This window comes from Spodoptera frugiperda, chromosome 10, assembly GCF_023101765.2.
Source record: "Spodoptera frugiperda isolate SF20-4 chromosome 10, AGI-APGP_CSIRO_Sfru_2.0, whole genome shotgun sequence".
Taxonomy (NCBI): Eukaryota; Metazoa; Arthropoda; class Insecta; order Lepidoptera; family Noctuidae; genus Spodoptera; species Spodoptera frugiperda.
The window spans coordinates 10355589-10380518 of NC_064221.1; the positions used below are offsets into that span (position 1 = coordinate 10355589).

At 37.3% G+C, this 24930-nt stretch overlaps 1 protein-coding gene across 1 annotated transcript in view; it reads right to left on the reverse strand.

Moving 5' to 3' along the window:
• LOC118277438 (facilitated trehalose transporter Tret1) overlaps positions 1-24930 on the reverse strand; it is an 80384-nt gene that overhangs the window by 8162 nt on the left and 47292 nt on the right. Inside the window, exons 2-6 of the mRNA XM_035596224.2 lie at positions 8330-8400; positions 2820-3016; positions 1104-1267; positions 728-878; positions 233-458 (exon numbers count right to left, since the gene is read on the reverse strand). Coding sequence (XP_035452117.2) covers positions 233-458; positions 728-878; positions 1104-1267; positions 2820-3016; positions 8330-8400 — 809 coding nt within the window. The remainder of the gene's footprint in view (positions 1-232; positions 459-727; positions 879-1103; positions 1268-2819; positions 3017-8329; positions 8401-24930) is intronic.

The following is a 24930-nucleotide window of genomic DNA, read 5'->3' on the forward strand; positions in this document are numbered from 1 at the left end:
AGCAACTTTTCGCGTGATACACAAATTGTTGTTTCGGGTCTGGGTGTGATGTGTAGGTGAACTGGTTTGTTTGTAAACACAACCACGACGCAGGAGAAAATCCTGGAGTGGGCCAATATTTTTTAATAATCAGAAAAAAGTTAGCGAAATGTACATACAACATTTCTGTTACATTTTTTTTGACATAGCTGTGAAACACTATAATATGTAGTCATACGGTTATGTTACTCACACAGCTCCCTACAAGCCGACTGCTCTCTTTTCTTCTCAGAATTGGAGTCCAATCCACTGCTCCTCTTCAACATCGGCTGGAATGTATCAGAGTCCTGCCTTCGGATGGGGTCCCGTCTCCCATAGCAGTCTGAAGTCCTAATCTTTACTTCTTGTTGTTCTATCACGTCCGTCAAGTCTTCTCGGAAGTCAGAGCCGTCAAACCAGCAGATTATTTTTGCTGCATCCTATGAAATATAAAAACTCCTTACAATTCTGAGAGCTTAGTACAGCTACCCTTAGTTCGAGTTTGTTTTACTTTTAACGATGTCGAAACTAGAGCGCGTTCTTCGTTCTGATTGGTTCGTCCATTTGTGCCAGCCAATCAGAGCGCCGAACGCGTTCTTAGATCGTTTTCGATCAACGTAAAGCAAACTTGTACTGTACTGTGTTGTGTTCAGTTTCAGTCACTAAAAATGGTTTTTAAATGTACTTATTCATTCTGTTTGTTTTTTACCTGTATCCTCCCAACGCTAATTAGGAATGATGGTGTCTCTGGCAGCCAGATGAGCGATACCAGGAGCACACAAGGCGGTACCGCCATTGACAACGATAGTGCATGTGCAGACAGTATACCGCCGGCTGCGTACGCGAACAGAATTCCGCAACTGAAATGTGAATGACGAGAATGTGAACACCTATGCTTTCTGCTTTCCTAGTACTCGCATGTACTAGTAATTGCGTTTAGTACTCCGTTGCTTATTGTATATATGTAGGTAAATGCGCTGAGATTTTTTAAACGTGGTGTGGTGTAATAATTATAATTTACATATACATAAATTACACAGTTCTTTGATTTTATTACTCTAACAACAATCTCCCATGTGGGTTACCTGCAAGCTAATGAAGGCATTGCAGCCAACCCTCTTGTCCTTGGGGCGATTTCTGCGCAGTACAGCGGTGCCAGTGCGAGAGCACCTGCACCTCCTGCGCCGGCTGCTACCCTGGCAGCCCAAACTCCTCGGGGTCCACACCATGCTGCTAACGACCAGCTTATCTGAAAACAATTTCGCCCAAGGCGGGAGAAGTCATTAGATGATATTCCCCCCACAAAAAAAATCTGGAAACAATTGATATTATTTATTTTTTCTAGATTCTACTACAAAATTCAAATCATTTATTCCAATTAAACCATAAAGAGGTATGCTAACCATGAATGCTGCTCAAGAATATGAGCCTCTAGCATGGCTTAAAACTCGTCGAGTTCCTCGTCAAACAATTACGTGAGTAAGCCGATAACATAGTAATTAATTTAGTATGTCTCACGAAAGTTACAATCTACACTAATATTATAAAGAGGAAAACTTTGTTTGTTTGTTTGGTTGTAATGAATAGGCTCAAAAACTACTGGACCGATTTTAAAAATTCTTTCACCATTCAAAAGCTACATTATCCACGAGTAACATAGGCTATATTTTATTTTGGGAAAAATAGGGTTCCGTAAGATATTTGGATTTTTCGGACACAAACTGAAAAAAATCAACCAAAGAAGTTACTTATTTTGCGTACGCTGCCTAAACTACAAAAGATAAAACCATAAAATGTTATAATTAATTGTAGATCTTATAAATATCTACAAAAAAGTCCGCGACACACTATACCTATCTATGTCGAGTGAGGCACAACAACCACATTTTTATTTAAAAATCTTGAATTTTTTTGGACTACATTTAAACGCGTTTATTTCACTCATGCTATTAATCCTTATCAAAATAAATTATTTCATCATTAAGTACAGTTTATGTTGATAATATTTGGTCTTTGAATGATTAAAATTGGACGTTTGGTTTTGAAGTTGTGGTGAAATTAAAATATTACGATTTCTGCTGCACGGCCCGTTGCGAAGTGGACGTCGCCAAGGCCAGGGGTGCGCGTGCGGGAGAGGGGTGATTAGATCTATGGTTACGCTTGCGCCGTTACGCCTAAGCCAGTAAACCGAAAATTTTGATGAAATTTGGTACAGAGATAAAATAGACCCTGAAGGACAGAACAAATAGGGGAGAATGAGTAAAAATAAGGTATGAATGTTCATATGGAAATTCGTCATTTTTAAAGCTGTAACAGTGAAACTTTGTATTTAGACACTTAATCGGAAACTAAAGAACATAGGCTACTTTTTATTGCAAAATATAGGTGAGAGTCATACGGAAATTCGCCATTTTTAAAGCTGTAACAGTGAAACTTTGTATTTAGACACTTAATGGGGAACGAAAGAACACAGGCTACTATTTATTGCAAAAAAAATAGGGGAGAATGGGTAAAAATAGGGGAGGAATGCGAATAAAAAGGGTAGAAGGCGTTTTAATTTTGACCACCAACCACTAACACAACCACGCGGACGAAGTCGCGGGCAAAAGCTAGTAAAAACATAAAGAGGTACTTTTGAAATGTCAAAAAATAAATAATTAATAGTCTGTCAGTCTTTCCGTTATTGCTAGGTGCTCCTTCCAAAGTGTAGCTTTAAATGGAGAAGAACGAGCAAGGAACTCTATTCGTAAATAAACAGATGATTATAAAAATAAAATAAAGTACGATAGTCATCTACTTACAATAAAACTAACGCAGATACAAAAAGCCCCAGCCTTGCGTCCTCTCGCGTCAGCTAGCACCGCGAAAAATGGCGCAGCTGGCAACGCGACCAGACACGGTAGCGCGGCTAACCAGGCACCTCCTGTTAACGCCTCGCTCCCTAGTACTCCTGATACCCATCCGGTGCTGCAGCCGTGGGTAAAACAGGATAGGTTATCTGAAAAGATACAGACAGAACGATCATGTTTACCAAATTCAGTACTATGAGAGTCTGTTTCACTACATAATCTAATCTATGTTTTTTAATGACTATGGTGTGACATACAAACTAACTAAAAAACATAGTTTACTCATGTATATCATTAATGGAGAAAAGTTCTATTAGTTTCGAGTCACAGAGGGTCTCAATCACTAGTAGAGCTTTTCTCCATTAATAATAAGTGAGTAAACCGTGATTTTTTGGTTAATATTCTATGTTAGCTTAACTGACACCGTTTTATTAATGTAGGTAAGTTAAGTAGGTAGATGTCAGTTTACATTAAATCATAGTTGACGAAATTTTACTAATTGGTAATATTTTTGCTAGTTTTCATTTATAATGTAACAATAGAGATGCAAAAGTTAAAATGCCATTTGCCATTATCAGAAGGAATTAATAACAACACCTTTCCTTTACCTAAGATGCCCTCTAAAACAAACAGAGTATCTAAACAGCATTATAAAATAATAACTAAAACAATTCAAACAGAATAAATATTAATACAATTAGAATTGCAAAACCATATTAAAATTCAGTAACAGAGGTACTAGGAAAGCAGAAATGCAAAAAGCTGTATTTATGGGCTGTTTACTCGTACATTATCATTCGGATATTTGGGACAGCTGTTTGCGGATGCGGACGGTGGCGGGTCGCCCTCTGTTTTTGCAGTACATTTGTGACAGTGTTTAGACAATGGAAATGTAGATTAAAATATGCAAAATATAGCTGTATAATGTTTTTGTTTTTTGACTGACAGTTATTTCAGTTTTGATTATTCAAAGTGAAATATGTAGATTCATGGTTGGCTATGAAGTCATTGGTTGGTCAAGTGGTTGCAAAAGCGATCGCTAAGTTTGTCTGCACTGATTGGGTAGCATCTAATGACGTCTGCCGCCTTGAAGAGGAGTATCAGACTCTTATTGACTAAAAACCACCCCGTTGCTACTCTTGCTTTTGTAGCCGGATCCCCGGTTAAGTCGTTAGGTAGTCCGCAGCTCCGAAATAGGCATCTGTCCTACTGTGGTGGTCCAATGGTTCTTTGAAGCACGCACGAAACGTGACGCGACGTACGTGTCTGGTTCTGGTCGGACAGCGAGTGTAGTACATGCCTAAGGCAGCTTAAGAGTTCAAAGATTTTAACATAAGTTTATGTTTTAATTCGCTAGTTATGATGTGAGGTCCATATAAAACGTATGATAACGTGAGCCTACAGTAGTCTAAAATTGTATTTAAGTCAGGAATAGTACTTCATAACTACACACATCTGTTAGTAGTTGCGAGCACTAGACCGCCGAGATGGGATATTAAATTCATACACTATTAGTTTCATAACGGTTGGCTTGGTGTTTTACCACGGTTTGATCCACGAACTAAATATGTAGATAGACATACAAACGGACAGACAGATCATTTTTTTTTTTTGAGGGGGAAAATCATCCAATGACTTCTCCCGCCTTGGGCAAGGCGAGAGGGAGTGTCAGACTCTTACTGAATAAAAACCACCTCGTTCCTTCTCCTGCTTTTCGACCCGAAGCCCCGGTAAACCCGCTAGGTAGTCCGCAGCTCCGGATCAGGCATCAGCCCTACTGGGCCCCATCTGTGGTGGTCTGATGGCTCTTTGAGGCGCGCGCGGAACGCGACGCGCCGCACGCACGGGTCTGGATCTGGTCGGGCGGCGAGCTACCCTTGCTCGCCGTCCGCAGGCCCGCACTTACGGTGGCCGGAGATCGTCTCGCGATCCCCTACGCCCGGAGTGTCTCTCGCGACGGCTGGGGCGTAAGGAGGTTTGTTCTCTCACGCGCTCCGCCTCCAGATCATTGCCATTGTCGTCCACAAACATTCAGAAAACAAGAAAAGTTGCAAGTCTTTTGAAGGTGTTGAAGAGGAATATATGTACTCAATGTCTACTGTTTCAAGAATTGTGTTCCTATAATATCTCTTCTGAATACAATGTGATAGGGGTGGGACTTCTAACCCGTTAAGGCTGAGTACTACATCTAATTTTATCGACAAAAAAAAATAATATGGGGGGTTGAATCCCTAATTGAAAATATTGAAAAATAGTGATTTTTTCGGTAAGAATAATTCACAAATGATTTTTTTTTCTCACCAAAACATTATCAAACATATGAATTAGTTAGCCAAGGTTATTAGCTACCATTTGTCGTTTTTTTTTGTTTCTATGACGCATACAACCTTTGATATCAAAAAAAGTAAAACAAAATGCCATAATTTTTAGGGGGAGGGGATTCGACCCCTTCGACCCCCGACTTTTGTCGATAGAAATAGATATAGTACTCAGCCTTAACGGGTTAGAAGTCTCACCCCTATCACATTGTATATACACTACCGTCCAAAAGTTTGGAATCACTAGGGTTATTTTAATGAAAACGACTATAATATGTGTAAAGTGTACTTTATTACACTTAAATCTTAATCAAATCATAGATTAGTATTCAGTTAAATATACTTAGGACAATTAAGACCAAAAGTTAACACTCTTCGATAAATTTAAGCTTCGTCAAAATGACCACCCTTATTCTTTATTACTTAAGTTTAAAAATTTTACTCATTCTTTTGATTAATTTACTGAAGTATTCGGAGTCCAGTGACTTCCATTCGTTCTGTATATATTCCCACAACTGTGCTGAGCTCGATGGACACCGGTTTTTCACTTTTCTATCAAGTTCATCCCATACTAATTCAATCAGAGACAAATCTGGCGATTGTGAGGGCCACTTCATGATTTTCAAAACTTTTTCACATCGTTTTTGCTTTGGTTCATTTGGATGAATGCTTTGGTACATTATCTTGTTGAAAAACAAAATTACGACCGATCACATTAATTCCAGAGGGAATGGCATTGTCTTCAAGTATTTTCAGATAGCCTTCTTTATTCAGTTTCCCGGTGATTTTGATCAGATGGCCGGGTTTATTATTGCCAAAGCATCCCTAAACCATCACACTACTACCGCTGTGCTTAACAGACTGCACAGTACACGTTTCTAAAGCCCGCTCCTCTTTTGATCGGTGTACAAAAACTCGTCTATTAGATCCAAAAATTAGAAATTTACACTCATCCTTCCAAAGAACTTTTTTCAGTCTTCTTCTGTCCAGTTTTTATGTGTTTTAGCCCATTCCAGTCTTCCCCTTTTATGAACACTAGTCAAACTGGGTATTTCCGCTGGTACACATCCTCTTAGACCAGCAGATAGCAAACGTCTTTTTACAGTTGTTATTGAAACAGACTTTTCTCTGGTTCATTTAAAGTAGCGGCAATTTGAGGTGCAGTTAAACGTCGATTTCTGTTTGATAATGTCACAACGAAGTTTTCTTCCTGCTTAGTTGCAGATTTGGGACGTCCAGATCTCTTCCAGTCTTGATTTCCTCCAGTAGCTCTTTTTCGTACAAGAGTATAATGTACGAAATAGCGACCTTTTCTGCGATTTGGCGCAAAAAATAGCCTTCTTTGCTCAAAGTATAGTTAGCACTCCGCTGTTCAAGCGAAATTTGTTTCCTTTTTGCCATTTTATGAGCTTGCAAACGTTTGTAACTATCACATGAACGTCACACACTCTCACGTCTCACACTGAACTATAAACTGATAATTTTAAAAATAATATACCCATATTCCAAAGATTATACATTACTTATTACTAACAACAATGCTTAAAACCGCCTATTCTAACAAATATTCAAACGGCGGTGCCGCAACTTGAGTGTTCATGAAATACGTGTGTTGGTCATTTTTGAAAACAATGGATAGTTGATAAGAAATTAGTGTTTTTGTTAAATATTGTTGTTAGTACGGTCGTAAAAATACTAATCCCCAATAACAATATGCTTTTTGATGGATTTATTGCGGTATAGTTTTTCTGTCGATGAAAATTGGGGTGATTCCAAACTTTTGAACGGTAGTGTATTTGCAGGTAGATGATATGACGTAGGCATCCGCCAAGAAAGAATTTTAGTCAATTCCACCCTAAGTGGATAAAATTGGTGATGAAAGTTTGCCAATATAAGTTTTTAAACTGACATGGTCAGAATTAATATCAATAGAACTTAAAACGGGATATTTATCATGCTTATTAGTCTTTGTGAGTTTCCGATATTTCGGCACTGTTGCAAGCGTCTTGATTACGGATGAACAAAATATCCGAAACTTACAAAGACTAATAAACATGGTAAATAACTCGTTTCAAGTTTTAATGAAACTTTGTCAATTTTCAAACGATTAGGCGTGAGACTTTGCATGTATAAAGTTGATAAATTCCATTAATAATAATACTTCTTACCGCGAGCGAAGCATTGAGCAAATCCTTTATAAAACTTAACCATCTTTCCATTTTAGAATAATATAATTTGTACCAGCGAAGTGGTTTCCGATTGCTTGCAAGTCACGCAGCTGCTTATACAAAGATGGTTCTAATGTTCCCGACTACCGATCTGCCAAGATGACCGCGACGTGATCCGAATTATTGATTACTTTGCTATTTCTAGCATTGAACACTAGTTTGTTTTTAATATTCAATGACTCTGGTACCTGAAGGTAAGGTTTAAAATGTGTTTTGGAAATACAATATATAAATCATTATATTTTGTTTACAATGTTTTATTTTTACGAATGGCGTTTTTGACATCAGATTTATATTTTATTTGTTTCCGATTTATCTCAAATTCTGAATTAAAAAATTGGTCCTATGATTCGCTTAGAAAGATCTCCTTTTTGGTCCTCGTAGGTGGTTAAAGAAATATTACAAAAAGAAATTAAAAAAGTGGCTACGCCGTAGCACGGCTACGAGAATTATGATTTCGTAGCACGTACATAATTCCACATTCACATAAAAGAGACATGCTTCGTTTAAAGTAAATTGAATATGAAGGCTTCCTACACATGGGCTAGGCATACCAACCACGTTAGTAATACGTGGCTACACTAATTGAATTTTGCATAGTGTATGCTCTTGCTACTGTCTGTGTTCCTGGTAGTATTTTCCGTTTGAGTAAATCTTGGTCAAATTCAAATATGAAAATAATTACTTGGATTTGTCTTTTCATTTATAATTTACAAAGAAATAAAATGTTATAAATAGCAGTCTATTGTCTGCTACGTATTGCAAAGTTTATTTTGTCTTGCTGTAATAGCCTTTTGTATTTGGTCAACATACTCATTTTTTTTCAAAGTTTCAAAACAACCGAATAAATTGGATTGTATTTTGTTCCTCGAGTTTTTATATTTGTAATTTCTTATGCATACAATTTAATACTTACAAACAGCAGCAGACACAATACGCCGCACGGTGCCCCGCCATCGTTTGGACGCGGTTCTTTCTATGCGGTTCCTGCAACAAAACACAGATTACACTCGTTTGTATGCTAACTACTCCACGCTTTTATGCAGTCCTGGTATCAGGAAGTCGTTCTACTAGAGAGAATATTATTTATACCCGACCAAAGGAAGTCGGGTTACAATGGAATTTTGAAATTTTACTTTGAACGTTGAAACCTGGTAATTTTGTAAGATTATATGCCACTGGCAATTACGAAAGAAAGTTTTACATTATTGGGCTCATTTTCTAATATCAAGATTACGAGTATCTTCGTTACAAAATTATAACTTTGTTTGTGTTTGTTTTTGTAAAAACAAACGCTACCCTTGGTAGGATTTTCTCCTGTGTCAAGCATACATTTGCACATACACATAACACTCAGACCGGAAACAACAATTTGTGGATCATACAAAGGGTTGCTCCGTGCGGGAATCGAACCCGTTACACATTGCACGTCAGGACAGCGACAGCTCAGCCACCGCGCCTACCGTGTAGTCAAAAACTTTTAAAATGTTTAGTATCTTTGCTTTACATTTTAATCACTCTTCTATACTAAAAAAACGCCCAAATATATTGCATCCAGCTAAAATTCTTCTATCTAAATATTCAGATTCATTTTAAAAACATGTCCCACATTCACTGCACTGATTTAAAAGACGATAATTCAAAAATTTCGTTGCGAGAATTTGCAAATCATTCTTAGGACAAAGGCTGCTCGGTCATTAGCCTTTCATTAGCAAGCCGCGGCCATTTTCCACGTGAGTCAGCGCAATTGACTTCTATAAGGGAATTTAACAGGAACAATAACGACGTCAGAAATTCGGAGACAATCCGTAATTGTTTTTGGAGGGGATTTGATATAATTGTTTCGGTGTGGTTCGAATTATTGATGCCTACTTACCGAGGAAGTACTGGTTTCTGGGATTTGGAAGTTTGTTTTCTGTGATATTTATAAGTATTTTAATTGTATCATATTTATTTTGTAGACATAATATTCTGTTCTTAATTTTATAAATCTAATAAGTATATCACATAACATCAACAGCCTATAAGTGGCCACTGCTGACCATAGGCCTCTTCTTGCACGGAGAAGGTTTAAGCATTAATCACCACGCTTGGTCGATTTCAAACTTACAATAACAAATTATAAGCCCAGGTTTCCTCATGATTTTTTCCTTCACCGTTAGTCTGTGGTGTCTTAATATGCTTAGAAAGTACATATAATTCGGAAAAAGTCACATTGGTACTTTGCCGTTAGTAAGATTCGAACCTGTAACCTCATGCATGAAAAGCGGCCACCACGACATTCAATCATATGACCGTAACTAAATGAAAATCCATTGTTTCTCTGAATAGTTCTGTTCCTTAATTACCAGGGCAACAGAAACAGTTGAAGCTAGTCTTAGCTACTAGCTAGCATTTGTGTCATATGATAAGCTTCATGAAAGTAAGTGACGGGCTAACCATCCATTGTGTAACCAGCTATTAGCGCAGAAGTGGCCACTCTTCGGTAACAGCGTCCGGTGGCCATGTCTCTTGTTTATCACTATCTATCTACAGCTAAGTGCTTCCAGCTTCTAGTCTACTAATAACTTTAACTCTATAAAGGCGTGGTCTCAACTAGCAACGAGTTTTGTTTAACACAGTTTATTACTCTGGAGATACTTCGTAATGACTGCAAGCGCGTTTACGAGACGTTTCAAGTAACTCCTTGGTTACCTGGGAGCCTAGTAATCGAAGTAAATAATAGTGTGGTAATGAAAAGTTTTAAGTAAAGTTCAATTGTAGAAAGATTGTTTTTCGTGAATTTTCTACAATTTTCGTTTGTCTTGGAAGAGGAAAAACTTTCTAAGAAAACACACATCTCTTATTTACTTTTACTTTGTCTATTAGTTCTACGATTTTACTCTATTTTGCAGTTATAGTTTTACTTCTGAGCTGCACTACTTACGTACTATTGAGTTAACAGAAGAAGCAGAATAGGACAGAAGAGCATACAATTTCAGCTACGAATTTGCAAAGAGATAAAATAGTCGAATCAAAACGACACATTTATGATGGAATCTAAAAGTTTAATTACACAATAGGCTAGTTTCCTATTACTCAAATTCAATATTTATTTCGTAACGTCATCAACGATATTTTATATGATTTTTGTATGAAATAATGTGTGTATAGTGACGTCATCGGATTTTTACATCAGATCAGACTTATTCTTAAAAAATAAGCTAGAAAAATTCTACAATTAAGTAGATCATGAAATCTATGAATGAAAGTGTGATATATTTTTTTATATTTTATTGTATTGAAAAGTCGAAATAGTTTTATTTTTAGACTAAAGAAACTATCCAATTGTTTTAGGACATTGTAGAACATAACAAAAATCCTTAGCAAAACCTTTTAAAATAAAGCCATATTATTTTCCAATTTTCTGTACCAACCATACACTTAATGAAACCCTTCTCAACCCCGTGGAACAACCCTCTAAGTTAAGATGAAAAAGGGAAAAGCATTCGATTTGACCTTGAAACTTTATTACAGTAACTTGGGACCTTAACTAATCTTATAGATTGGAACTTTTTCCCCGCCGTCTGAGCGAATTGATCGCGACACGGTGCGGAGGCGAGGCGCGACTTATATTTGACTTGTATTGAAAATGTACAAGGATTTAATCTTGTTTGAAATAACTCTGACTGCTATAAGAAAATCGATTCCCTTGGAAAATTGTTTAGCATTTTATTTAAGAAGGAATAAGAATATAAGTTTTTCAACTGACACGGTGACTAGTAATATCATTAGAACTTAAAACGGGATATTTACTATGTTTATTCGTTTATATGAGTTGCGATATTTCGGCACTGTTGCAAGCGCCATGATCACGGATGAACATTTCATTAAACATGGTAAATATCCCATTTTAAGTTCTAGGGAATAGGAATGTTTAAAAATGTTACTTTTTAAGGTATAAGCCGGTAAACGATCAGACGCATCACCTGATGGTAAGCAATTGCCGCCGCTCATGGACACCCGAAACACCAGAAGCGTTACAAGTACGTTACCGGCCTTTTGGGGGTTAGGAATTTTAGTGTTGTTGGGGAATCGGAGATTGGGAAGATTGGGAAGGAGGGTAAATGGGCTTCCGGTAATCTCACTAATACAACGCAAGCATTATTTCACGTCGGTTTTCTGAAAGTTTAAAATTAAAACCCTTTCAAAACCTTGCTGAATTTACGCAGCATTTCAAAATATTTCTTAACTTTGTAAGCACGTCTTTCATGTTTCCATTATATCAAAGAAAATGTAAAATATTTGAAGGATCATCTCGCAGTACTTATGATTAGACGTTCCGCCTTAAAGTGAAGTGATTGTTGAAATCACTTTTAACGTTTTATATTTCCCGAGCGCTTTCGGTGTACTTAGCCGGGAGAGGGCGCCTGTGCAAAGTTAATTCGTGCGGTCGATGAAATATGAATGAGATACATTATTACTTAGACGGTTTACGGTCTTTAAAGTAGAGGTTTATGTGCGCTTGGATTGGTGGGAAAATGAGGAAAATGTTTTATTTTTTTATGGGATATATGCCAAGCGAGGTATGCGATCAGCGCCGCCCATGGACAATCGCAACACCAGAAGAGTTACAAGTGCGTTGTCGGCCATTTAAAAAGTAATACTCTGATTTTGAAGTTGGTACATAGATATATATTTTTTTATATTTTCACTGGCAAAATTTATTCGAAGTAAATTATTATGATTACTTACACATTATTTGCATAGATATTGTATAATTTTTAAGGATCTCACAATAATCTAAGCGACCTTCTACGTATCATCTCTTATAATAATGTTACAAAAAATCCAACGAACCGTGACTGCTCACTATCCTAGCTCTGTCCTACTTAATTCATTGAATACTTTCCTAGCAAAACTTAACAAAACTTCGCTCTCTCCTGTTGCTCTAGTAAAACTTTAAAATATTATAAAACTTATTTAATTGTAAATTCGACCCACATTTTACATTACAGTTCACGTTTTCCATAATTTTCGTAAAACACACACAATGCCTTTTATCCCCGAAAGGTTAAGCAGAAGTGCACATTACGGCACGCAATGCCGCTATACAATGTATACCCACTTCTCTCCATTTGTGTTGTAAGTCCCATGTTATACGGGGTGAGCCTATTGCCATATTATTATACTGGGCACATTTCCAGACTCCGTGCTACTACTGAGAAATTTTCGAAAACCGAAAAAAGCCCAAATAATACTTTACCCAACCCAGTAATAGAACCCGAAACCTCATGTCCGACAGTCGCACTTACAACAACTAGACCAACGAGGCAGGCATTTTTGTAAAATGTAGGTATTTTTCCAGTAGAAACTGGTTTCTATACAATGTCTAGACTGCAACTGCAACATGGTCTAAAAGAGGCTATAAGGTCAAATCTAAATATAAGTCAGTTGCAAGCACCAGGGGTGCAGCATTAGTGAAGGGGTCAACTGTATAAATAGTTGATGTCGATAGGGATGATATTTTATTTACGGATCAGATATTATGTGCAGATATCGATTGCACGTTTGTTATTTTATTACATGGTGAATAACATCTGTGACATTTCAAGCCTTGAATTGTAAAGCTCGTTCCAAAGTGTAGCTTCGAATGGAGAAGAAAGAGTAAGAAACTCCATCCTAACTTGTACCAAATTTGTTTTTTTTTACAATCTCTCTGATACTGATTCTCTGACCTTTACCTATTGTATATTTATATGTGAGAGTAACGATAATATAGCGAAAGACCTAAAAAGAAGTCATGTATTTATTACTATAACTTAACATAACCAAACGCTATCACAAATACTCACAATGTCAGAAAAAATATACAAAAATAGTCACAACTAAACTACAATCTACTTTCCAAAGTGAAACTTTTCAATAAACATCAAGTTGGTGAACAAGGAATCACATTATCTGTGGCCTGTATTTCCCGCGGGACATCGATATCGACATCGATGTCGATAAAGTCTCATACCTAATGCAGGCACTTCGGACGCCGAAAGTTTTCGTTGTTACATGCCATTTGTGGTACTTTCGGTACGTCAGCTGTTTGCTAGATAAGCTTTCGCGTTTTATTATACCCTGGTACGAAGATTTTACGGTGCTAAGCCATTGAAATTGATTGGCATGCAGTTTGCTCAGGTAAAACATTTGGGCCGAAACAGGCCCTAATATTTTACCTGCTGTTCGTAGGTAGATAGGTAGGTACAGTTGCATAAATATTGCCTAGTAATTAAATAGGTAATTAGTAACGCATGACACACTAACTGAACAATTACAAGTGTCAGAAATTACAACAAACATTTATTCGATCACACTATGGAATCACACAGTTTTGTTAGTTTAATTCTAATGCGTCAAAGAGGTTAATTTATATGTTAATGTACTAGGGCCAAATAAATAACGGGAAGTAAATGAACAGGTAGGTATCATCATTCTTAACGAACATCACTTGTCTTGATAGTGATCAACCGCTTTCAATCTCGTCAATCATCAGATTGACAAGCAGGTAATAGAAATAGGCAAACTTCCAAACATGTTATCACGATTTGCATTTATGCATGAGTCTCTAAATAAATTCATTTAAATAAAAAGTGGTACTTTTATGCTAAATGTATTTATGTATTTATAACTGTACTTGACGTAAATGTATTTGCAACGAATTAGTTAAGCAGTCTCTGATATCTTTTTTCTGGAGTTGCTGGCTTGCTGGCTTAACATTTGGTACTACAAAATATTTCAAACAATAATAAAAAAATATATATTCGAAATCTTTTAATAATAGCAAAATACTGATTAATCAATCAGCCACTTTCTTGAATTCAGTTTCGTCAAAACTTATAGATATTTTCATCTGAAATTACCAGGTACTCATAACTTATCAAGAGGTTAGGTACAACTTGTAACTGATCGAGGAAATTGTAGTCAGCGGTTACACAAGGTGAGCTTAAGGTGTGGTCAAGTTTGTAGGGGAAACTTTGATGAGGAAGGCTAACTAACTAAACCGCAAAAGGCACTTTGTACCTTATTTCGTACAGTGGTTCAATATGATATTGTTTAGGGAAATACACAGCCGTATGATTGTGTCATTGGTCCACTATGTATATTATTTATACCTTAGTAGTTTCAGGAAAGAATTTAAGGTGGGAGAGCCATGCTTCGGCACTGTTGGGCCACCTCGACCGAAGTGATATCACGGCCTTACAGAAAACCGAAGTGAAACAACGCTTGCGTTAAGTGAGTGGTGACCGGTGGCCCAATTACGTTCCTTTCTAATCTTCCTGATCCCCGATTCCCCACAACCCTTAATTTCCTAACCCTCAAAAGGACAGCAATGCACTTGTGACACCTCTGGTGTTTCGGGTGTTCATGCGCGGCGGCGATTGTTTACCATCAGGTAATATTCGTCTTCGGATTCGTCTACTCGTTTACCGGCTTATATCATAAAAAAATATTAATTTGAAATTTTGTGTAACAATATAGGCTCCTTATATTTTACCGTCATTATCAAATCAGCCACAAGATATACATAGGAACATAGGGCTCCCCTAACAAGACACTCATTCACTCCTTTTCTATACATCAAATTAATAAGATTCTATTCCCATAAACCAAAGAATATATCAATAAGATTGTTAAATACATTCTGTCTTAAAGTAAAAATTCCTTTAAACCGTGTCCTCGACGGAGGACTTACGGACATACCGCTCGAGATATATCTACGCGGGTGACAGAAAGAGGTCCGTGTGATAAAGAGGGCTACATTCTCGTGTCCGTTTCCCTCTACTGTGAGGTTCCTCCGAATTGCTGATATTAATATTACTCAGGGTCTTGCCTTTCTTTTATTACGGACGAAGATTTTTTCTACTATACCTACAGGACGGATACTACTGTAAACGGAACGTTCCCAAAAACCGCAACCAGATGATGGCAAAAAACGAGTTCTGTATTGAAAAAATTAAGGAATTCAAAATTTATTTTATGTTACAATAGTTGTAATCAACTACTTAAAGCTGATGCTATATGAATAACACAAAAACTAATACTATTAAAATTATAAAAACAAAAAAGAAATGGGGGGATGAACTCGATGCCTTTGATAAGGATTAGCCACAGAAAGCTCTACGAAGAGACGAGGCCTTTGCCCTGCAGAGGGACGACCATGGCTGAAAATAAACAAAAAAAAACATACCGGCCGAATTGAGAACCTCCTCCTTTTTGGGAAGTCGGTTAAAAATAAATGTAGCGTTTTTCAGGAGCTTACCGTTTACATCCTGTATATCCATTATATATTTGTGATGCTGATACGTATTTTTAATGAACAGACAATTATTGTGAAGATTTTCGTTACATTGAGAAATGTTTGATCTACATAACATACGATAAGAAACATGAGAAAAGGAAAACCTTAATGAATCGTGTAATTGTTCGACTTTCCTAATGAATTCTCAATTTGTGCGTATTCATTTTCACAGAAAAAGAAATTTATAAAAAAATCTTAGAGGACACATCATCAAACACTAAGCTATTAGATTCTATGAATTTTCGCCAGCCTAAGCCATAAGTAGCCACCGCTGAACAAATCCCTCTTCTCATATTGAGAAGGTTTGAGCATTAATCAGAGCGGAGCCTAGAAATTGCTAACCCGCATTGAGGAAGCGTCCACGTTTGCTCAATGCGGGTTCCTCAATTCAAACTTCATATAAAATAAGCCAAGGGTTCCTCATGATGTTTTCCTTCACCATTTCTCAGTGGTGTCTAAATAACCTTAGAAAGTATGTACTTATGATTCGAAAAAAGTCATCTTAGTACTTTGCCGTTAATAGGTTTCGAAACCACACCCTCATACGAGAAGCGGGTGTCTTAAACCTCCTGGCCACTATGGCATTTTAACATTTCACAAGACCCCTTGCTTTGCTGGCCAGTCGACAATAAACAACCATAAATATTGCATGAAACAGGAGATGTACAGAGGTAGGCTTGATAAATATCTGTGGTACAAATGATGACCCCAATCCCTTCTAATCCCGAGTTAAATCCTGTTCCATTATAAACGGTTCAATGGATGGAGTGTTGATTGCGGGTCAGGGAATAAATACAGTAACAGATTGTTATGGAATTGATATTGATCATATAATTATGAGTTTTTTGTAAGTTTCTGTGAAATGTTTAATTCTTAATTTAATTATTGTAGATATCGTTTCTGTTGGGTTTAAATAAATAGATGTTGTATGTTAATTGGTTTTTCAGAGTAAAATACGTACATATGTCATTGTTGTGTATGGTATATGTATTGGGGACAATATCCGACTTCAGGCTACTGCTGAGAAATTTTCAAAAAGTAAAAAAATCCAGCTATGCTTTGCCCGACATGGGAATTGAACCTGAGACCCGAGGCTGTCAACGAGCAGTGCAAATAAGTAATAAATTAAAAAAAAAACATGGCATTTCTGCATTTGAAAAACATTTAATGTGAAAAAATGCTAAAATAATAATTTCCTAAGGGTAGGTTCAGATGACAAGCGCTCAACGCGCGTTTACAACTACATACATTTTATTCAGGCCGTACACATGCTAACGCGCGTTTTAGTAACGCGCGCGTTCAACGCTGCGCTAGCGCTCGACTGTTGTCAGCGCGCGTCAACGCCGCTTTGAGATCATTGGTTTTCTATGTTTCCGTTCAGTTGAGCGCGCGCTTTCGACGCTCGTAGACGTATTTTAGGGTTCGTCAAGTTCGTCCGTGAAATGCTATATCGCACAGCGTTTTTATCTGCTACGAGTTCATCGTTTATGAGAGTCAGTAAGTCATCAAATGACTTGATGGACATTCTGAAGTAGTTGAAGAATTTGGGCTCAAATTGCCTTAACTTAGGATATAAAATAATGTACTGACTTTCAGTCAGCCTGGTTGACAAAATTGGGTGAACCCAATATCTCCGTCTTCTGTTGTGTCGTTTCTGCCGTCTGTATAAAATCACCGATAAAACTGTTTCTACGTTCATTTTCGACAAATGTAGAACTCAAACTGGCCGCAACAACGCGCGTTTAGCGCCTGACAAGCGCGCACCATGTGAACACTATACAAAAATTCAACGCGCGTTCAACGCGCGCTGAGCGCTTGTCATCTGAACCTACCCAAATCTTATAGCAGAATTGTAAATGGAATAATTGAAATTCAGATCCAATTAAATATTCATATTCATACTTGAATTATTTTTATCACTTGAGATTAAACGCAGCTGTGCCTCAAAGTTTTTGGCTACGACTCTGGAGCCGGCTTGGAAGTACCCCTCGGTTTGGCCATACTATGAATATAGGCAGAGAATTACAATACAAATATATAGACCGTACCTATGCATTGTACATAAGATTGCAAATCAAACTAAGCTAGCTAATATAAACTGATCGATCGAATGTGCAGAAAGATGATACAAACAGAGACCATAATGAAATGGTTTTTAGTGTGGGAGAGCCATGCTTCGGCAATGGGCCGGCTCGACCGGAGTGATACTACGGCCTTACCTAGAACTGACGTGAAACAACGCTTGAGTTGTGTTTCGTTGTATGAATGAGGTTATCGGAGGCCAACTGGGTAATTGGCCCTTCACAATCCCCGATTCCCTAACAACCCTTAAATTCACAACCCGCCTCTGGTGTTCCTGGGGGTCTACGGGCTTCGGTGATCGCTTACCAGCAGGTGATCCGTCAGCTCGTTTACCGGCTTATACTATAAAAATGTAGCTCGATGTTTAGCCATGTATACAATTAGTTTTGCGTAGTTCAAGTTTCTTGCCACAATTTATGTATTTAATTTGCTGGGATTACAAGATAGGTACTAGGACTAGACTCGTAATTTATTTAAATCAAGAAACCTACACACGAGAGATGCGTAGGCCGTCACAGACTTAGCTTCAGAGAGATGAGATAATCACATCTGGTTAAGGGTGATTTTCCACCAGAGATGTGCTATGTAGCTAAGCTACGAAGATGTAATAGCTAAGCTGTGAAACTATGTGACTGTTTCTTTTTTATTTATACGTGATAGGTCGACGTTTGGCCGCTATCTTACCTGGTGGTAAGTGATGATGCGGCCTACGATGGAGCACGTCTGCCCATAAGCAAACTATTCACTCGGGCGTTGAAGACACCCAGGTTATACCCATCAGGAAACACAGACTCCGGCAAAAAAATCCACTCCTAAGCAGTTCGCATAAGGAAGCTTGAAGCGAACCGCTTCGTGCGAGTGGGTTCGCTGATTATCTTGTGGTTCGATGATGAGAAGGACTAACATTAATCAAGTTGTGCAAAAAACGGAAAGGCTTACAACTTTGCGCCTGTGTTCGTGGCTTTGAAGCCGGACCTCTACAAGCGCATCATCATTGATGAGCTACACCACTGATACTAAGCTGTGTAGCTGACGAGTATTTTGTCCAGTTAATAGTGCAGATAAGACGTTACGAGTATTATCATTCTGAACGATATTACAACATAAAGTATTGTTCTTAGATACCATTACATTTTATGGAGGTCCCTTTTGCCGATAGTGTAGTAAACAAGAATGGGAAAGTTCAAGTGAATTAATTTTGGATATCTCTTCCTATTAATATCTTGTGTAATAGAGACTTATCAACTACAATAGTTCCTAAATCCGTTATAGGTAATCCATATTATAACTTTCGTGAGACATACTAAATGAATTATTATGCTACAGTGTAGGAGTTCCGAGGTGAAACAACGCTTGCGTTCTGTGAGTGACGTAACCGGAGGCCGAATTACCTTCCTTCCTAATCTTCCCAATCCAGGATACCACAACAACCCTTAAATTCCTAACCCCCAAAAGGTCGGTAACGCACTTGTACTTTTCTGATGTTTTAGGTATTTAAAAAATGCCTTGAAATGACATTTAAATTACTCTAACCCTGTCGTTAACATTTGTTTTCGGAAGAAACTCGTTACGAAATAAGGAACAGTTAAGTAGTCATTAAATGTTTCTGAGTACGGCAGACTGATTCAGTGGAAGCGCGACCGTGTGTCGCGGAATGCTACTTGTAATTGTGAGCCTCTAGAATGGCTTGAAACTAGTCGAGTTCCTTGTAACACACTTACGTGTGTAAGCCGTATTAGAATTATCTGATTGTATTATCACGATGCTTCAATTATCGCATTAAAATACAATTACTAACTTACAATAGTTAAAAAATATAAAATTAAATCATGCATGCACAAAACTAACACGAACAATATAATTAACTGGGCAATGTGCACGTTATGTTGCCGTGTTTTTGCAATTAGTTTTTTTGAAGTAGGATTGTACCTATATTTGGTTGTTTTATTTCCTCTTTGGTCAAGATTTGCAAATAATTGCAAAAATACCACAAAGTCAAAATTATTTATTTCAAATAGACCAGGAAGGTACTTTTACACGTCAAAGCAAATATAGGTAATAATATTAACAACGCGTCTGTCTGTCAGTCAGTCCTCTAGTGAAGCTTGTGCCAAAGTGTAGATTCCTATGGAGAAGAACGAGCTTTTTGTTATATAAGTAAACTGACATGGTCACTAACACTAATATTAGAAGTTGAACTGGGATATTTACCATGTTTCTGTCTATGAGTTTCCGATATTTCGGCACTGTTGCAAGCGCCATGATCACGGATGAACTGAAACTCATAGAAATAGAAAAACATGGTAAATATCCCGTTTTACGTTCAATTCTAGAGCTTTTTGTTGTTTACACACATTTAGCCACTAAATCACTCGTTACTCCACTAAAATACTAAACTAATGTAAACTGGACATTAATAACATAGATATAAGTATCATTTTTGCATTTAAAACACACATGAAGTAGAATAGAATATAATAAAATCAAATCATTACAAGTCCCCTCCACAATTACATATGTATATGAATACAAACGTGGTTCCACTCCAATTACATTTTAATCCAATTTTCTTCGCACATCGGTCATTTACGTAGCCATTACACATATACAGCATGTCCCTATGGACAGTACGCGTTTAGAACCCAATTATATATAATTAAAATATGTTTGTGTGTTAATCCTGTAATGGAAGCTGCCTCGTTGGTCGAGTGGACGCAAGTGCGACTGCCGAACAAGGGGTCTCGGGTTCGATTCCCGGGTCGGGCAAAGTATTACTGGGCTTTTTTCGGTTTTTCGAAAATTTCTCAGTAGTAGCACGGAGTCTGGTAATGTGCCCGGTATATGGCAATAGGCTCACCACCTATTACATGGGACTTACAACATTAATTGTGAAAAGTGGGTGTACACAGTGGCATTACGTGCCATAATGTGCACCTCTGCCTACCCCTTCGGGGAATAAAGGCGTGACGATATGTATGTATGTATTATACATAATTAAAATATGTTTGTGTGTTAATCCTGTAATGGAAGCTAAATATGAATTTTTGGAACATTTACCTGGAAATGTTTAATAATTGCTGGCTTGAGAGGCTTCGGGGTGAAGAGGTGTTTTATTTCGTTGAAGGGATTTTGTGTTATGAGTATTTATGAATGTAATTGGTGCTATTTTTGTTTTGTAAAGTGTTACATTGTGTTATAATAGGAGTTTTTAAAATAATCGCATTGTTTGTTTGTATGTAATGAAAAAATATTTTAATGTTTTTGGGTGTATCGAGGGTTCGCAAATGCGATTGCTGAGCAAAAGTATTATTGGTTTTTTTTTCCAGTATTTCCAATATTTGTCAGCGTTACTTACTAAATAGTATTATTGACTGCGTGGAGTTTAGGATTATGTATTGTATGTGACAAACATCTCACTCTACAGTATTGTTCTTCTGATCCGCAGCCCCGGTCTTTTCGAAAAGCAGGAGTGGGTACGGGGTGGTTTTTTAGTCAGTAAGAGTCTTACATTCCCTCTCGACTCGCCCAGAGAAGTCATAAAAAAACAGTATTGTTCTTTCTGTATGTATATTCTATACCTTACTGTTGATTACCGTTGATGAAGCAAAAGAGGTGTGTAATCTTAGCAAAATGTCTGTAAACTACAGTTACAATGAAACCATAACCTACAATGAGGTAATGTCCCAGTGTGCGGGTGTAAAGCAAGGTGTATTGGTATTGATTTGCGTGATGCGTATCTAGGAAAGCCAAGGACTTACTAGTACTACATTAGTATGTAGTAGTACCTTGGTTATGTAGTTATAATCAACGCAACATGAACGATTTCAATGTACGTAAGTACCTAGTATAGTAGTGTACTATCGTCACGTCTTTTATCCCTGAAGGGGTAGGCAGAGGTGCATATTACGGCACGTAATGCCGCTATACAATATACACACACTTTTCACCATTTGTGTTATAAGTCCCATGTAATAGGGAGTGAGCCTATTGCCACATACTGGGCACAATTTTAGACTCCGTGTTATACTAATAAGAAATTTTCGATATACCGAAAATAGCCTAATAATACTTTGCTCAACCCGTGAATCAAACCCGAGTTCCCTCGTTCGATAGTCGCACTTGCGACAACTCGAATAACGATGCACTCTCTATAAATTCATTTTGATTTAGCCAATAATATAGATATTCAGTTAAGCCTTGTGGTCCGGCAGAGAACAATTTGTTACCAGAGCTCATGTTCTCGCGGGTGTCTTTATAGTACACTAAGGGACTGCACATCTACCAGATATAGGGCAGCTACTTTCTGGTAAACTTGAGCCTGTAGCCAAATGCCATTGAAGTCTTTGACTGCCAATAGAAAACTGTTGAAGGCAAATTCTCCGCTAACGTCGGTCACCGGTGACCACCACGGCGTTCAATGTGTTAAGCACTTGTCTACCGAGAGAGTAGAAAATTCAATGTACGAAAATGACACAAATTCGTAGTGGCCCTTAGGTTTGAGATGTCCGCTTCTCATGCATCAGAGTCCGAATTCGAAACCTATCAACAGCAACTACCATTGTGACTTTTTCCGAGTTATACGTACCCTCTTTCTAAAATTATTTAGACAACATTGACAAACGGTGAAGGAAAACGTTGTGAGGAAACCTAGGCTTTTTAAGTTTGAAATCGCCAACCCGTATTGAGCAAGCATGGTGATTAATGCTCAAACCTTCTCCGTGTGAGAAGAGGCCTTTGATCAACAGTGGCCACTTAATAGGCTGTTGATGTGATGTGATTAATTGAAAATCACTTTTTGTATTTGTTTAATAAAATGAGTACTAGGAATACAGAAATCGATGGAGAACATTCTATAAGAAAAATACATTACAGAAATCAATGGAAAATAATGATAGCTCACCTATTCAAAGTTAAATGCTTCATTCAAGTAACCCAGTTCTTTTGGTAAACTCTTACCGTGTGTAAGTGGGTGGCTAGTGGTTAATTTAACAGCTGGTCGGGGGTTAAACCCAATAAATATTGTAAGGCACGCAATGCTAATGTTAGCTTACAGTTTAAAACGACTTGGGAGTTAACGCATTTGCACGAAAACTTACGTAAGTGTATATCGTAGATGTAGTTTTATTTTTAGGTACTTTAGAAGTGTGAACTGAGTAAGTTTTTGTTCTGTTTTTATTTCTAGAAGTCCGAACTGTAAAAAAATAGTGCATAGTGAATTTTTCACTTATTCTTCATTAGCTTCTGCCTGCGACTTCGTAAGCACAATCTCGGTTTTTCTCATTCCTGTAGAATTTTCGGCAAATCCTTGTATAAAAAGTACTCTAGATATATCCATATCCTAGTTCTAAGCATTCACATCAATGTTCAGCCATATCGATTAAGCCGTTCTTGAGTTATTAATAACACGATTAACACGACAATTTTTATACCTGTATAGATTTGTCCAACTTCCTTTGGTAAGACACGTACACTACGAGTAAAATATTTACCACAAGGATTGATTAATTTAACCTAAATAAAATATAATATAAACTAGGCCCATGTTAATTGAATGTGAAGAGCTGGAGATCGCGAATATTGGCTATGTTGTGATCCTAGACTAGAGAGACACACGTTCAGCAGTGCACGGAAACTGCCTAGTTACGATAAATTAAGACCTTTTCTAAATAATAAAACCTGTATAAAATAACACAAAATCAACAATCTTTATAAAAGACTATCAGCTAAACCTACAATACACAAAACGACAAAAGAAATAGCGGCTGGAAATTGAACATCGCGCGTAGTTCAAACAACACAGAAAGACTATTGTTAATCATGAAGCCATGTATCGTTCTGTCGAACATTCGCGAAAAACACTACCCTATCCATTCCCCACAGACTTGATAACTGTCACCGTCATCCTATTTATTTAGAAAGGGGTAAATTGATCCCGGGTAATAAATTCGGGGTAAACGTTAGGTAAAATCCCGATTTACGAAGATTTATGTTTACTCTTCGGAGAATTGGCTGTATTTGCTCTTTCGTTTCATGCTAGCCTGGTAATTGGGGGTAATTATTTTTCTTTTTTCTTTATGTGTTTTAGCCGAAAAACAAGTTTATTTTTGTTTTCTTTTTCAAAACAAAATTATTTGTATGTTAGTGACAGTGAAACTATAAATAAAGACTTTATAAAAACTATAAATAGTATTTTAATAGAGATAGAGACATGGACGCGATGCGTCGTATGCACGGGTCTGGTCTGGTCGGGCGGCGAGCTACCCTTTGCTCGCCGACCCGCAGAGAGTTTTTACTTATGCTGTGCATCTAGAGTAGACAAAAATAACTTCAAAATTAACCAATTTCCAAAGAACGAATGTTTCTAAGAAATCCAAATAAAAATGTCTACTTGTGTAGCAGATCCGATACATTTTAATGAAGCCGGCCATGTGAGCTGTGAGCTCGCGTGTGCATGATGCATGCATGCACGCGACGCCTGCACTAGTGTACATTGTACAAATTTTAAAATACATGCACGTAAGGGTAAGGCAGGCTGGTTAGGCAATATATTATGGTACATCTTGAGCGAAATTTTCTCCTTTAATCGACTTGTGGCGAAAAATTTGAGTTATTTCAGTGACAAAACTATACATTGAATTTTCTCTTCATGGTATGAACTCCTAGTAATACTTACTCACAAGACCTGGGTTTCTTCAAAAAGACGTTAATTTAAACGTTGTTTGAAGAGTTCAAAAGAGGTAAAAAGTAAACTTTACTTTTCACCAGTAATGTTATTAGTTTCCAAGTAGCAAAGGGCCAACCTAATGTCGAATTCTAGCCGTAATTTTGGGACAGTTTCATAATAATTACTACGTGACCCGTGTAGTAATTTTAGGGCCAGTATTAGAAGAAAGAATTTTATAATTTTATCACCTATACACGAAACTCTTATATGAAAGACAGACAATGTACTAATGACACTGTTTTTAATTATTATTTGGAGAGCGTTATATCCATTAACCATTTAAATTAAAGCTATTAAATATCGATTACTGCGCCCATAGCACGTAGCTACAAAACAGAAATAAATATATCTACACTAAATAAGAAGGATTATCGTATGAATA